The 14,031-nt window shown below is 45.5% G+C and overlaps 1 protein-coding gene across 1 annotated transcript; it reads right to left on the bottom strand.

The window, feature by feature from the left end:
• Positions 1-2,703: 2,703 nt before the first annotated feature.
• CYB561D1 (cytochrome b561 family member D1) lies at positions 2,704-9,572 on the bottom strand. The gene is made up of 3 exons (XM_081195609.1): positions 9,428-9,572; positions 6,288-6,325; positions 2,704-3,288 (listed from the first exon to the last, which is right to left on the bottom strand). The coding sequence occupies exons 1-3, from the start codon at positions 9,555-9,557 to the stop codon at positions 2,791-2,793; spliced, it is 666 nt and encodes a 221-aa protein (XP_081051735.1). The 5' UTR covers positions 9,558-9,572; the 3' UTR covers positions 2,704-2,790.
• Positions 9,573-14,031: the final 4,459 nt, after the last annotated feature.

Raw genomic sequence — 14,031 nt, 5'->3', positions numbered from 1 at the left:
AGTTATTACAAGAAATGGGAAATTGTGGAAATTTTGTGATGGAAGCAAATGGGGTGGGGAGGGAGGTGAAGAGTGGGTTGTTGTGCACCAGAGAAGAGAATGCATGTTTTCTCCCTATATAGCTCACTATCAACAGAGGTGGTACGTTAAGCCGAGTGTGAGATATGCCACTGCTGTAAGTATAGGAATAAAGGAAGTTGCCTTATACCAAGTCAGGTTATTTGTCCAGCTAGCTCCAGGTCAGACTAGCTTATTCCGGAAATCCTTGTCTTAGACTCTGTGAAAGGATTCTGTGGAACTGTAACAACCCTTCATGTGGATTATAACAGACAGGTGGACTTGATACTTGTACATGTGTGGACCTTATGCATGAACTGACTAGAGAATGAACTGATCCACTGGGTCTTCTGCTTTTTGCGTTGAACTTTATGAGACTTCCGTTGAAATCTACAATTTGATACAATGAATGGTATACAGTGGTATCTCGGGTTACATACACTTCAGGTTACAGACTCCACTAACCTAGAAATAGTATCTTGGGTTAAGAACTTTGCTTCAGGATGAGAACAGAAATCGTGCTGCGGCGGAGCGACAGCAGTGGGAGGCCCCATTAGCTAAAGTGGTGCTTCAGGTTAAAAACAGTTTCAGGTTAAGAATGGACCTCCGGAACGAATTAAGTACATAACCAGAGGTACCTTATTTATTCAAAAGTACAGCCGGTTAAGTCTTGTTTATTGAGTATTTTTCACATAGCCATAGGTTTGTTGTTGTTGTTTATCTATTCTGACATCAGCTTTCCAGGGTCTTAGGCAGAAGCTCAGTCAGTAGAGCATGAGACTCTTCATCTCAGGGTTGTGAGTTCAAGCCCCACATTGGGAAAAAGATGCCTGCATTTGCAAGGGGGGTTGGCTAGATGACCCTCGTGGTCCCTTCCAACTCTATGATTCTGTGATTTGTTGCCTGATCCCTTTATGTGTAGATGCCAGGGATCAAACCTGGGCCTTCTGCACACTCATAATGTGTTCTGCCACTAATCCATGCAGCCAATCTGTGCCGCTTCTCAATTCCCAGCAGGGGGAGGCTGCCTTGCACATGCTTAAAAAGGTAAAGGGACCCCTGACCATTAGGTCCAGCGGCTCTCATCTCACTTTATTGGCCGAGGGAGCTGGCGTACAGCTTCCAGGTCATGTGGCCAGCATGACTAAGCTGCTGCTGGCGAACCAGAGCAGTGCATGGAAATGCTGTTTACCTTCCTGCCAGAGTGGTACCTATTTATCTACTTGCACTTTGAGGTGCTTTCGAACTGCTAGGTTGGCAGGAGCAGTGACCGAGCAACGGGAGCTCACCCCATTGCGGGGATTATATTTCCACTTTCTCTATTGATTCACTGACTGATTTGGGGCTAACCACTTAACCCTGCTCTTTCATGTTCCAGTGAAACAGTGACCTCTAACGTCTATAACACACGCACACACATCATTCCTTAAGAATAACAACAACCCAGCCTTCACCCTTAGGTTCCAGGGCAGGTTACAATTAAAACTTAAAAACAATTTGAAACAACTTACAATCACAGAAATAAGGTGGGTCTGCTTCCAGGGACAGTTCAATGTGTGGGATATGACCTATAAAGCCCTACCCAGCTGAGGTCCAAGCTATCTGCTGCTTCAGCTGCTTAAGCAACAAGGTCTAAGAGCGCTCTCATGTTGAGTCATCAGTGGGAGTGATGGGAGGGAAAGCTCGTTCCATCAGCTCTGCTGAAAGACAAGCTCCCCCAGGCACCTCCTAGTCTTGAATGACGCCAGCTAGTCATTTTAAGAACTGGTGCCTGAGTTTGATTCCCTGCCCCCTTCCTTCCACATCCTTTTTGCCTTGTGTGGCATAGCATATTCTTTTTAAGATTGTAAGCCTGCAAGGCAGCGTTGAGGCAGGGGCTGTCTTGTTTTAATGGATAATATATAAGCCACTCTGGGAGCCTGGCTGGGCTTTGATATCTTCGGGGCAGGCCCTTCTCTTGGTCCCATCACCCTCCAGGACAAACTTCGTAGGGACACAGAAGAGGGTCTTCCCAGTGGCTGCTCCCAGACCTTGAAACTCCCCACAAGAAAAGGTGGTGCATAGTATAATGATGATGATGATGATGATGATGGACTAGGTGACCCGTGGTGTCCCTTCCAACTCTACAATTCTATGATTCTAAAAAGAAAGAAGGAACTGGTGAGGGAGTGAATCACCATGAGGAGAGCACAGGCATTGGACAGGTGAGGGAAGAACAATTCTAGAAGCACTGAAACCAGGTGAGTATAACCCATGAAGTTCCTAGCTTGTGGGTGGCTACACATCTAGTTACTGAAGCATTTCAGAATCTAAGAAACACAAGAAACTATGAAATATTGCTCAAAACCAACCCCATTGCTTCTCTGCATCTATTTTCGAAGACACAATAGTCATGAAGTCCTACTGGAAACATGCAGACAGCAAGTTGTTGATCCTGTTTTCTGGAAAAGCACCCTAGATTCAAGCATGAGGCTCAGCCAAGCACTTGAGTCTACCTGATCAATGAGCTGGAAAATTGAATCAGCATATTTCCAGAATGCAGGAGTACTAGTATTAGCATGTACTTGACCTAAAACAAAACAAAACGTCACTTTGACAAAACACGGCGCAGCACACAAAACACAGAATCAGGTGTCAACAGAAGGCTAAATTCAGCTGTTATAAATACTAAGGATAGGAGAAAACAATGGGGATGAGATATTGATTCCAGTGGGTTCTGATGGGATCCAAGACTCAAATGTACTGTCTCTTCTTACGAGTTCTAGTAATCTGTTTCACAATAACCAAAGCAGGACAGAAAGGTAACCCCAGGCAGAAGTACCAAGCCACCCCTTTAATCTGGGCCTGAAACCAGTCAGAATAAATGCCCAGGGCCACAGTGAAGGTGGCTAGCAGATAAACGATCAGTCCGTACGTCATGTGGACGAGCCGGAGGCGACCCACGGACGAGGTCCTCAGCAGCCGAGGAAAGCGAAGGCAGAATCCACACAAGACCTGCCCACAAGCTGCCAGGAGAGTCAGGAGGCCCAGAAGACTGTGCCAGGAGACCAGGTGTGGAAGCTCACTCCGGTTCTTGCTGGAGACGATGAAGGCCAAGCCCAGTGTGGCAGCCACAAGGGCCAGCGTCTGGGCAGTCCAGTGCAGCTGCACTTTCATTTTGTGGGAGCAGGAGCAGAAGAGGAGGCCCTCTGGCGAGAAGATCAGGATGGCTTCCGTCAGGCACAGGCAGAACTGGGAATACAAAAACCCATTAGCAACCTAGCAGTGGAGCCCGAGTCACCTTCCCTATCAAATAATCTTCAAAACAACAAGCACCAGAAGCACAGCCAAAGCTTTGGAACCAGTTATGTACGTAGTCATAGCAGACAGTAAGCCTCTTCCTAACTGGCACCACTTCAGACTGCAGACTGGATGGTTTTTAAGTTAAAAGTGGAGCTATAACCTACACCTTTCATTCATTCACCACTCAGGGCAGCCAAGTGTCGAATAATGCATGCTTGCAATGCTCCAATAGCTAGTAAACTCCCTGTACACTTATGACTAGCTGTTCAGGGGAAAGTATTCAGCCCAGCCTTCTCCCCTGCATGTTGTTTTCCCTATATCCAGGTATGGGTGTTGGTGATGGGGAGGGTTGTTCATTTTTCAAGAGCATTCAGAACACACTTCTCATTTGCAACCTGAATTGACACGGTCTGGTGTGGCAGGGGGAGCTCTTCTGCCAAGTACATAAACAGGTCTCATGAGTTGGTGTTATCTAGGGTGGCTTATAACGTACCAAGAAGAGTTGCACAGGGTTGGCATTGGGAGTTAGCACCACTGCGCATCTGCTGACATCCTTGTGCAGAGGAATGCTGCTGACCCTGAAGTTTCCTGGCCCAGGTGGTTCTCCTCCTCCTTGCTGTCCCTGCTGGTTCACCTACCAGCAACATCCTTCTCTTACTATGCATCCTCCCTTGGGGTGGTTGTGCAAATTGGGTCCAAAGGGAGAGGCTAAGCAAATGGGCAGGACTGGCAGTGACCAGGAGGAGGGGCATCCTCCCATTGGCACTCCAAAGCCTGGTGCTGGTTCTGAACTTGCTGGACCATTTTGGGCTCCGCTACTGCTTCACCTATTAGGCCCACTAATAATAATAATAATAATAATAATAATAATAATAATAATAATAATAATAATAATGGATCTGAGGATTGGTCAAGATGCCAAGTCTGGCATGTATTGGCTGCATCCTTTTTAAAGAAAACATATGGTCAACCTACCATTGAAACTACCTATCTGTTACTATTTGCACAGTGGCCCTGCAGTGGAATATGTCATTTTCCTCCAGCAGAGGAAGAACAGAGAAAGGAGATGTACATCTATAGTGTATGCTTAAAAGCAGTTTTAATTTGGATTAACTATCACAGCTCCCTGAACACTGGGAAGTACAGCTTTATGGCAACAGCTCTGTAAAGGCATTGCTAGAACATAACATTAATCCTTTGCATATGCACTCACAGCACTGTCTACAGTCATGGTGGGCTTTCAGCCATGCTCCTCTACATGCCTGAATTAAATGGCTGGGGGATGTGCATGAAGTGTGCAGCCCTACACATCTAGCTTTGCTCTTGAGATTTGTGGACATCCCACAGGGTGGGGAAAGATACCAGTTTTCCCCCAGGACACTTTCTCTTTACTTCTTGGTGTGCACTTTAGTGCTGAATCAAAAGAACAGGTCACTATCATACTGACCTGCCTTACCAATCCACAGCTTCTTTTAAAAGCTGCATAACGTAAGACGTTGTGGCCTTTATTTGAAATCCAAACGTTATTGGCTCCTGGCTGAGAGCAAGATGTTCACAGAGAAGCTTTGATATAGGGCAGTACTTTCATTCTTGGCAATGATAGGCATATTTGACTCTTCAGATGCAGCATAACGGCTGAAGGAAGATTCAAGGGGCCAAGCTAGGAGGTGCCATTTTGCAACAAAAGAAAAGTTATTTATTGCAAGTGCGTGCAACAGACTAGCTGCCAAGACTCTAGATGGTTCCAGTCTGGGGTTTATTTATGTGACCATTTTAATCCCATCTTTCAGTTCCAAAGAAACCTCCAAGGTGGCTTGTAAAAAAATAATGCACAAATTAAACACAATAATTTACTAGAATATAGTTCAGTATTATGAGTACAGAGACTATCTGCTAGGGAAATGGAATGTGCAATTTTAGGTTACGAACAGCTAATCACTTTTTCAGGAGAGTGGGAGCAGTTTCTGTCTAGTGGTGTCACCACTTGTACATATGTAATGCTGTGGGGAAGGGGAAGAAAATCTTTCGCAGGCAATTTGCTCCTTTTGTCAGAGGAGAGGCATCTCTGGATATGTCCCCTCTTTAGCAGTAGAAGGCACATGCATATTATTATTATTATTAAAAAATATTGAAATAGCATACAGAAAGCTTTGCAGAGTTTTTTTCTTTCTTAAAAGAAGCACAAACACCAATCCGCTACTGCAGATAAAAAGAATAGGATAGGACAAAAAGAAATGTTATTGTAAGAACAATAGCCTCCCCAACTTACCTTTATTCTGCTTGATAGTTTGACAGCTCAACACAATCCTGTAACATAATTGTTTCCTTAGCACATACCCAAGAAGCAAATGAAGGTGAAAAGTGACTCAAGGTCAGAAGTGAAAAGGCAACCATAAAAGAGACTTAGGAGGTTAGGGGTGATGTGACAAGGAGAATGAGGCCATAGTACGTCATTGTAAAAGTGTGGGGGGAAACCACAAGGATGGGAAACATGTAGCCTCCCAATAGTCAGCAGGGTCACTGGCCAGGAATGATGGAATTTTAAGTCCAGTAACATCTGGAGGGTCACAGATTCCCCATCTCTGCCTTAAAGAAAACCCCACTAAGCATGTGTAAGAGAGTCCTATTGGAGCCATTATCACAAACGTGCTTGAAATATAGGCACAACGAAAACACATGTCCGTTTAGAAGTGCTGGCAGAGCTTCTGGAGAGCATTTTGGATTTTAGCAAGTACCTCCCAAGGCACTGCAAATACAGGTTTATCTGAAAGGCTCACTACAGGGAGAAATTAATGTGTGCATTGTCAGCTGCAAAAGGAGGACAGAAGCCCTTCCACCTCTCTAAAAGATTAGTGTGTGTACATATCTCTAGGCTTTCTGCTATATTCTCCCTAGGCAAAAACAGACAACATTCCTCAGATGTACTGAATAAGCAGGAAGCAACTTACTGCTATTGACATGAACGCAGGGTGCCAGGAAAACAAACCTATAAGAAAGAGAGAAAATGCTTAGCCAAAACTGTGTTCCAGTCCAAAAACAAACATGACTTCAACAACAGATTTGATTGCAGCAGCCCCTTCAAGCTAGGAAGTCTGATCTGTCATAACCACTATCCATGTATATTGCTCATCACTGCAAGTTTTCCAAACATATGGCATGTGGAAGGAACTCTCATTAATGCTTCTTGCAAGAGTTTCAGATGAGGTGGTGTTTGCCATAGCATGGACCAACCTGATCTGGACTTATCGGACTCACCTCAATAAAAAGTCAGTACCTGTAGCGGCAAACAAACTCCCCTGATATGCAGCTTGCCCCTGATGGCCACCGCTACTGCTGTCCCCCTGCTATAAGCAACCACAAGGGAACACAAAATGAACTTTTAATTTGTGCGGGCCTAGCCAGAACCCTATATCTGTGGACTGTGTCCCTTGAAGCATCCTTTGCAACAGTCAGGGATTCTATGGCAGAAGTGGAGGGCTTCTTAAAAAGTCCAGTGAACGTACAAAGACTTCTCCAACCATACGAAACTTTAGAACTTCTGCTCTATAGTAGGTGGATTTTCCCCACATGTTCCTGTTCTATTAAGACTAGGGTTAGAAAGATGTTCTAATTCAAAAGTTGGAAGGAGGAAAAGACTTTTCCCAATGGGCAGGCCTCAGCTATTCCTTTCTAGTTCAGGAGAAACAAGGAGTGATATTCAACTAAGTTTTACCCAGAGTAAACCCACTGAAATTAATAAACATGGCTAAGTTAGGTCCATTGATTGTAACAGCAGTGCTCTGAATAAAAAACTTAGCTGAATACCACCCAGTCCTCCTAAGATACAGCATGAACCACTCAAACTCAATAGGAATCAGATTGTAATTGTATATTAATTGCCTTGTTGATTTTAGTGGAAGACTTATGCATGTGCTTAATTCCAATGGAAGCTCTCCATTTAAAAGTGCTTAGCTGTGGTTGACTCATGCCCAGTTATTAAAAGCATGTATAAAAAGCTCAAACCTAAAAAAAAAAAAAGCCAAACTATGTTAACACAGACAGACACAATAGGACTGCCGGATCAAAATTTCAAAAACAAGAGCCTGCAGAGATCTGGTGTGTCTGCCCTATAAAGTTCACTGAAGCTGCTGGATTCTGAAATAAGAAACATCCATTATGTACTATAGAGCTGTCATGTTCTAAAATAAGACTTCCAGCAGCCAGAACGGAAGATAAAAAACCATTCCAGACTTCACTAGAAAGGACTCGCAAAAACACCCACACTGGCTATTAATAAATTACAAAAGGCAGCTATAGCATTTAAATGATTGCTGAAAACTAGGCAGAATATAATGCTATGTTAAAATATATGGGAACAAGCTTGAGTAGCTGTACTGCACTATGCAAATGGGCCAGACAGAGTAGCAAGCTGGGAAATTATGCCCAGAATTTTGGCTTCCCATTGAAGTAAATGGGCCTGAATTGTTCAGTTAAAAGCTTAAGCCCGATACCTTTCACGAGGTTACAGTCATGGATTTTAGAGAGCCAGAACATGGATATCCTTGCCCTCTTACAATACAAAGCCCCAACTAGCTGTTGTATCCACCTCAAAATATTATGAACTCCTGTATTTCCATGTAGGAAAAGACATGTGTATATTGTCATATGAAACAGTTAAGCACATACCTTTTCCATGCGTGTATACGAGCCACTGTGATGTAGTGGTTAGAGTGCTGGACTAAGACCTGGGAGACTGGGGTTCTAGCCCCAGTCACTCAGTCATGAAGCTCACTGGATGACCTTGGGCCAGTCACTGTACGCCAGTGTAACCAACCAGGGTTGCGGCAAGGTTAACATGGAGAGTCATGTATGCCACCTTGAGCTCCTTGGGAGAAAGATGGAGCATTCAGAGGCCATAAATTAAGGTTATCAGATTCCCCCAATGAATCCAGAGACACTTTTCAACTTCCTACTAAATAGATGGATTTTGTCAGGGGACTGATTTGTAAATCCAGGGACTGTCCCCAGGAAATGGGGATGTTTGGTAACCTGTTGCTGCACATGCAAATCAATATGGGGGCTGCACAATTTTACATACACCAAACTGGTTTTTTATATCTATTATTATTATTATTATTATTATTATTATTATTATTATTATTATTATTATCATCATCATCATCATCATCATCACAATTTTACATACACCAAACTGGTTTTTTATATCTATTATTATTATTATTATTATTATTATTATTATTATTATTATTATTATTATTATTATCATCATCATCATCATCATCATCATCATTATTATCATTATTATCATTATTATTACATAGGTTAATAACATTTAAGTAGCTCCATAAAGTGGCTTATGCAAGGTGTAAGATCTTTAATCCAACAGTTTTTGAGCTCATTGCAGAAAGTGACAGGGATATCTTGAAGCAAGCTGGGTTGGGATTACTGTTTCAGGTGAACTACTTAGACAGTGCTTCATTTAGAATTACCTGTGCATTATTCAAATGTTGGTTGCACAATAATTGTGTCTGGGGGTTGTCTGTCCATTCACAAGTGTGAAACTGCAAGTGGAGCAAGGACATATGGCTGAACTGCTACTACAGTCAAGCCAATGCTATGTGCACATTTGTTTAATGCTGTTTCGGTGGTGATAGTGGCAGGTCTCCTGCCTGTGCGTGTAGTTAACATCCCTTCAACCACCCTGTCACATCACTTGCAGTCCGTTCATTTTTACATCAATCATCGACCTCTCCTTGCAAAGATCGTAGAATCCCTCGTGTTTGTAGCCTGGAAAGGTAAGGGGAACCTAAAGCTTTCAACTCTGCTAAAGCCAAGCCCATTACTTTCAGTGGGTCGACTCAGAGCAGGCCTAACCATGGAGAAAACGCAGGGAGCGGAAGCTCCAGCTCAAGAGCCACTTAACCTTGCGAAAGCGAGCCATCGGGTCCAGCAATTGGGTACCCTAAAAACGTGGCCGTGGCGCACGTCTTCCAAGGCGCATCCTGGGCCAGGAGAGGAACGGGTGCCCTCCCCCCCCCCTTCGTCCCGTTACTTTGCCTTGGGAATGGAAGCGGGAGAGTCAACTCACTGGTGCCGGGCCTGGAGAGCAGCAGCAGCAGCGCGGTGGTGCCCAGCGCGGCGAGGTGCGCCAGGACCCCGCAGCCCCGCCGCAGCCAGCGCAGGGTGCGCCGCTCCGCGTTCGCCGGGGCGCCTGACATTGCAGAACGCTTCCGCCTTGGGCTGTTGTTACAGGCGGGGAAAGGAGCGGGCAGGGTGCGGCTTGCTGCAGGTGGCGACGCACACCTGTCGGGGAGGGAGGCGGAGCCCAGGCCACGGGGCGGGTCTCTCGGGGGGAGCTGAAAGGGAATCGCGGAAAGGGCCACTTGCGCTCACCCGTTTCGCCTTGAGGGAAGGCAGCAGAGGTGGCTCCGTCCTGGGACAGGCTTCGTCCCTTCCCATCCGCAACCCATCTCCATCATAAGGCTTCTAGGGGAAAGGGTGTCGTTTTCAAGTAGGGTGGAAATTCCGCGATTTCTCACCCTAGGAAGGATAGAGTTGGATGGATACTAGTCCAACCCCCTGCGATGCAAGAGTCCCAGCTAAAGCATCCTTGGAAGATAGCCATCCAACCTCTGCTTAAAAACCTCCAAGGAAGGACTCTCTCCACCTTCCGGGAGAGTCCGGTCCACTGTTGAACAGCTCTTACCGTCAGAAAGTTCTTCCTGGTGTAGCTATGCGACCATGGGGAGAAGGGGGTCTCTGCTAATGCACTGCCCTATATGTGTGGCTGTTTCCAGAGGACCCTGAGCATTCAAACCTGATTTGCTTGCTAGGTGGGGCAGGCTATATTTAATGAGCATTTATTCCGATTTGTTTGTGAGGAGGTTAGACAAAATTTCAACAAGCAAATGTTGTCCCATACTTTCCAGTGCATTCTCCCGTCACCAAAATTTCAACTTTGGGGGAAGCGGGTTTCCATTCTGTAGATACCAGAGAACTAAGAGCAGTATTGTGGGATCAGTGCCGCTTATGCACATGGGTTTTTCACACTGTCCAAGTGAGATTGCCATTATAAAAACGCCAGCCTGTAACGCCCCCCCCCATTTTAGCAGGGTTTCCTTTTGTACAGAAATTTTGTTAAATAGAAATAGCCTGTTACAACTGTTCCACAGTGTTCCACCTGCTGTTCCACAGCGCAGGTGGTGCTGTGGTGTAAACCACTGAGCTTTGGGCTTGCCGATCAGAAGGTTGGCAGTTCGAATCCCTGCGATGGGGTGAGCTCCCATTGTTTGGTCCCAGCTCCTGCCAACCTAGCAGTTTGAAAGCACGCTAAAAAGTGCAAGTAGATAAATAGGCACCATTCCAGCGGGAAAGTAAACGGCGTTTCTGTGCGCTGCTCTGGTTTTGTCAGAAGTGGCTTAGTCATGCTGGCCACATGACCCGGAAAAACTGTCTGTGGACAAACGTTGGCTTCCTTGGCCAATAAAGCGAGATGAGTGCTGCAACCCCAGAGTCATTCGTGACTGGGCTTAATTGTTAGGGGTCCTTTACCGTTATCTTTACAACTGCCCTTACTGCTGGTGTGGGAGCTCGTAGGTACTTTTTGAAGCATGAAGGCAGATTCTAATGTGTGTGGTGAAGATATAACAACACAAGAGGTATTGCACAAAACCTCTTTATCAGAATTGCAGTATAACTGGGTATCGGTCCTGTGCAAGACCTCTGTATTAATGAAAAACAACACTGATGTTGCCCTTCCTGTTCAGCTCCTCCAAAGCACAAGTCTCAGTTTCCCTCATGGCAATACATGAGAACTAGGGATTGGTAATGTTTCTCCTGATGCACTTTGTGTGTGTGTGTTTAAGGCGCATGCAAGCAAGTACAGATTCATATGCATGCATGTGGTGGAAGGAAAGAGAGTAGTGATTGAGGGAGCAGTCAGGAAACATTGCACAGAAACAGGTCATCAAGGACCGCACACTGCTGTGGGAGAGGCAGCGGAATACCATTGAAAAATCTAAGGTTGAAAAAAGGGGGAGTGACCATGTACTGACAGGGCATAGAAAAATTGAATCTTAATGACGCATTAGTGACATAAAGTCTCTGTCAGGAAGCTCCAGGCCTCAAATGGCACAAGTCTATGGTAAGAACAGCCAATTTGCACTTTCAAATACAACAGGTACCAGATACACCTGCACCTGCAGTCAGTGGCGTAGCGTGGGTTGTCAGCACCCGGGGCAAGGCAAGTAATTTGCGCCCCCTAACCCGTGGATTTGCGCCCCCTAACCCTAACCCCCAGATGTTGCGCCCGGTGCGGCCGGCCCCCCCTGCACCCCCCACGCTACGCCACTGCCTGCAGTCTTAGCAGTTGTGAATGGCACAAATAAATTTAAATGGCTGGATTTTATTCACAACAAATACTGAAGCACGAGTCTAATTCTTTGCTGGTCGCCATTTTCATGTTTATTGCAGAAGTAGCCATTTAAACGCGTGCCGTTTGCAGTTGTCAACTCCACAGGTGTATTTTGCGGTTTAAAGAAGGCTTGTACCAGAATTCAAAATGCAAATTGTGAACCAGCTTTAAAGCCACAGCAGGGGAAATGCACAAAGGCGGCATAAGAGGCCTGCTTCACACAACCAAAGGGTGCATTGTGTGGGTCTGGGGCAGTTTGTCAAGCAATGGAGGCTGCAACGCTTGGAATATTTAGGAATAAAAATGCATGGGATCTGGCTGAAAGCATCTTGTTATTTTCCCCTCCATACTATGGGGAGAATACAGACAGTAGGACACCAATGCATGGATGTAGGCCTGAAGTCCCCAACCTGATGCACATATGCACCACAACACCTTCAGCCACTTCCCTTGTGGCCCACTCAGCCCCCTTCTCAATTTTATTTTTAAAGTTGAGCTGTTTTTGTTTGGGGTGATTGTCTTTTCTTGCAGAGAGGCACGATGGCTGCCTTTAAAAACTGTTTCATTTGTTTGGGGGTAGCTGAGCATCACCAGTCTTTCTTCAATGAAATGGGTGTTTTGTGGTACCCACAACAGTTTCTTAGATTTCAAAATGCATCCCTGGGCCCAGAAAATGTTGCCGCCTCCCCAACGAGGCCTCATATCTTGACCAACCAGATGGTGAGAATTGTCTAACACTTCTGCACCTGATTAAGAGAAACAGGAGACTGGTCTGCCAAGGAGTGTGGTGGAGTCTCCTACTTTGGAGGTCTTTAAGCAGAGGCTTGACAACCATATGTCAGGAGTGCTCTGATGGTGTTTCCTGCTTGGCAGGGGGTTGGACTCGATGGCCCTTGTGGTCTCTTCCAACTCTATGATTCTATGATTCTATGATTCTATGATTCTATGGTCTGCTTCTTCTAACCACTTGGCAAGGCAATATAGATGGGCAGCTTCCCAAGTGCTCATATGCACAGATACATTGAGTTGTCACTTGGTTAACTGGCCATCTATCTGTCCTGCCAAGTGGAGAATCTTACCACACTTTTGCACCTAATCAGAAATCCTGTGGCCCTCCAGGTGTTGCTGAAGAACTCCAACTCCAACCATCTGTGACCCTTGGGCCATGCTGACTGGACTGATAGTTGCTGTAGTCCCAACTATTCTGTGGCACATCTCACCTCGCCGTCTTTGGGGTGGGGGCAAAATGGCTGCTTGGCCACAGTGACTGCCCCATATCTCTTGACCATACCCTATGGCATTCAGCAGTGCCCCACAATGGCCAGACACCGATTGAAAAGCTGTGGAAGAGCTCTCCTTTGTCAGTTTACAGGTGACACTCAAATCTCTGATTCATCATCTCACATCACTTCAGAAACCATAAAATGGTGTCCAGCAGCAGCCAGAACCAAGAATGTAGTGAAGGTGCTTAAGTAATACCCCCAATGAGTTCTTTGGGCCTTGCAAGTTTTTCCCAGTGTGTGTGTGTTTTACACCTCAGGGTTATTACCAGCAGCAAAGTGGGTGTCTTTTCCCCTCAGGGAGGAAGAGTAGGCACATGAGAGGATGGCTGTTCTCTCAGAATCAGCCCAATGAGGCCTACAAAAGGCTATGTACACACTGTACTTCCCTTCCCTTCCCGCCCCCAAAAGAATCATGAGAACTAGTTTGTTAATGGTGCTGGGAATTGTAGCTCTGCAAAGGGTAAACTACAGTTCCCAGGATTCTTTGCAGAGAAACGTGCTTTTCATGTACGGTGTGTTTGTAGCCTAAGTGTAGTTAAAAATGTGCCAATTGTACCACCGACAAATGGAGGATTCATATTTAGAGGAGGGGGGGTACCTGCCACCAAATAAAAGCATAAGAAGAAGCCCCTTGTGTTGGTGAAGAGGATGGATGTTGAAGTTGACTGTAATAAGTGGCTCTGGCCTTCACACATTTTCCATCCTTAATAAACAGCCAGCGTCCTGCCTGAGAAACCGGCATCTCTCCTTTAACCTCCACTGCAAAATTAATTATTGCTGTATTTGCACTATAGGCACCAGGCACCTTGAGCGGTGAAATGGTGAAATATCAGGATACAAATTTAACTAATAAAATACAGTGGTATCTCGGGTTACAAACGATTTAGGTTACAAACTCTGCTAACCCGGAAGTAGTTACCTCAAGTTGCGAACTTTGCTCCAGGATGAGAACAGAAATTGCACGCCAGTGGTGCGGCTGCAGCAGGAGGCCCCATT

The sequence above is a fragment of the Podarcis bocagei genome, assembly GCF_964188305.1.
Source record: "Podarcis bocagei genome assembly, chromosome: 5".
Lineage (NCBI taxonomy): Eukaryota > Metazoa > Chordata > Lepidosauria > Squamata > Lacertidae > Podarcis > Podarcis bocagei.
The sequence above is the reverse complement of the archived record's forward strand: the minus strand, read 5'-3'. Positions and strand labels throughout refer to the sequence as shown.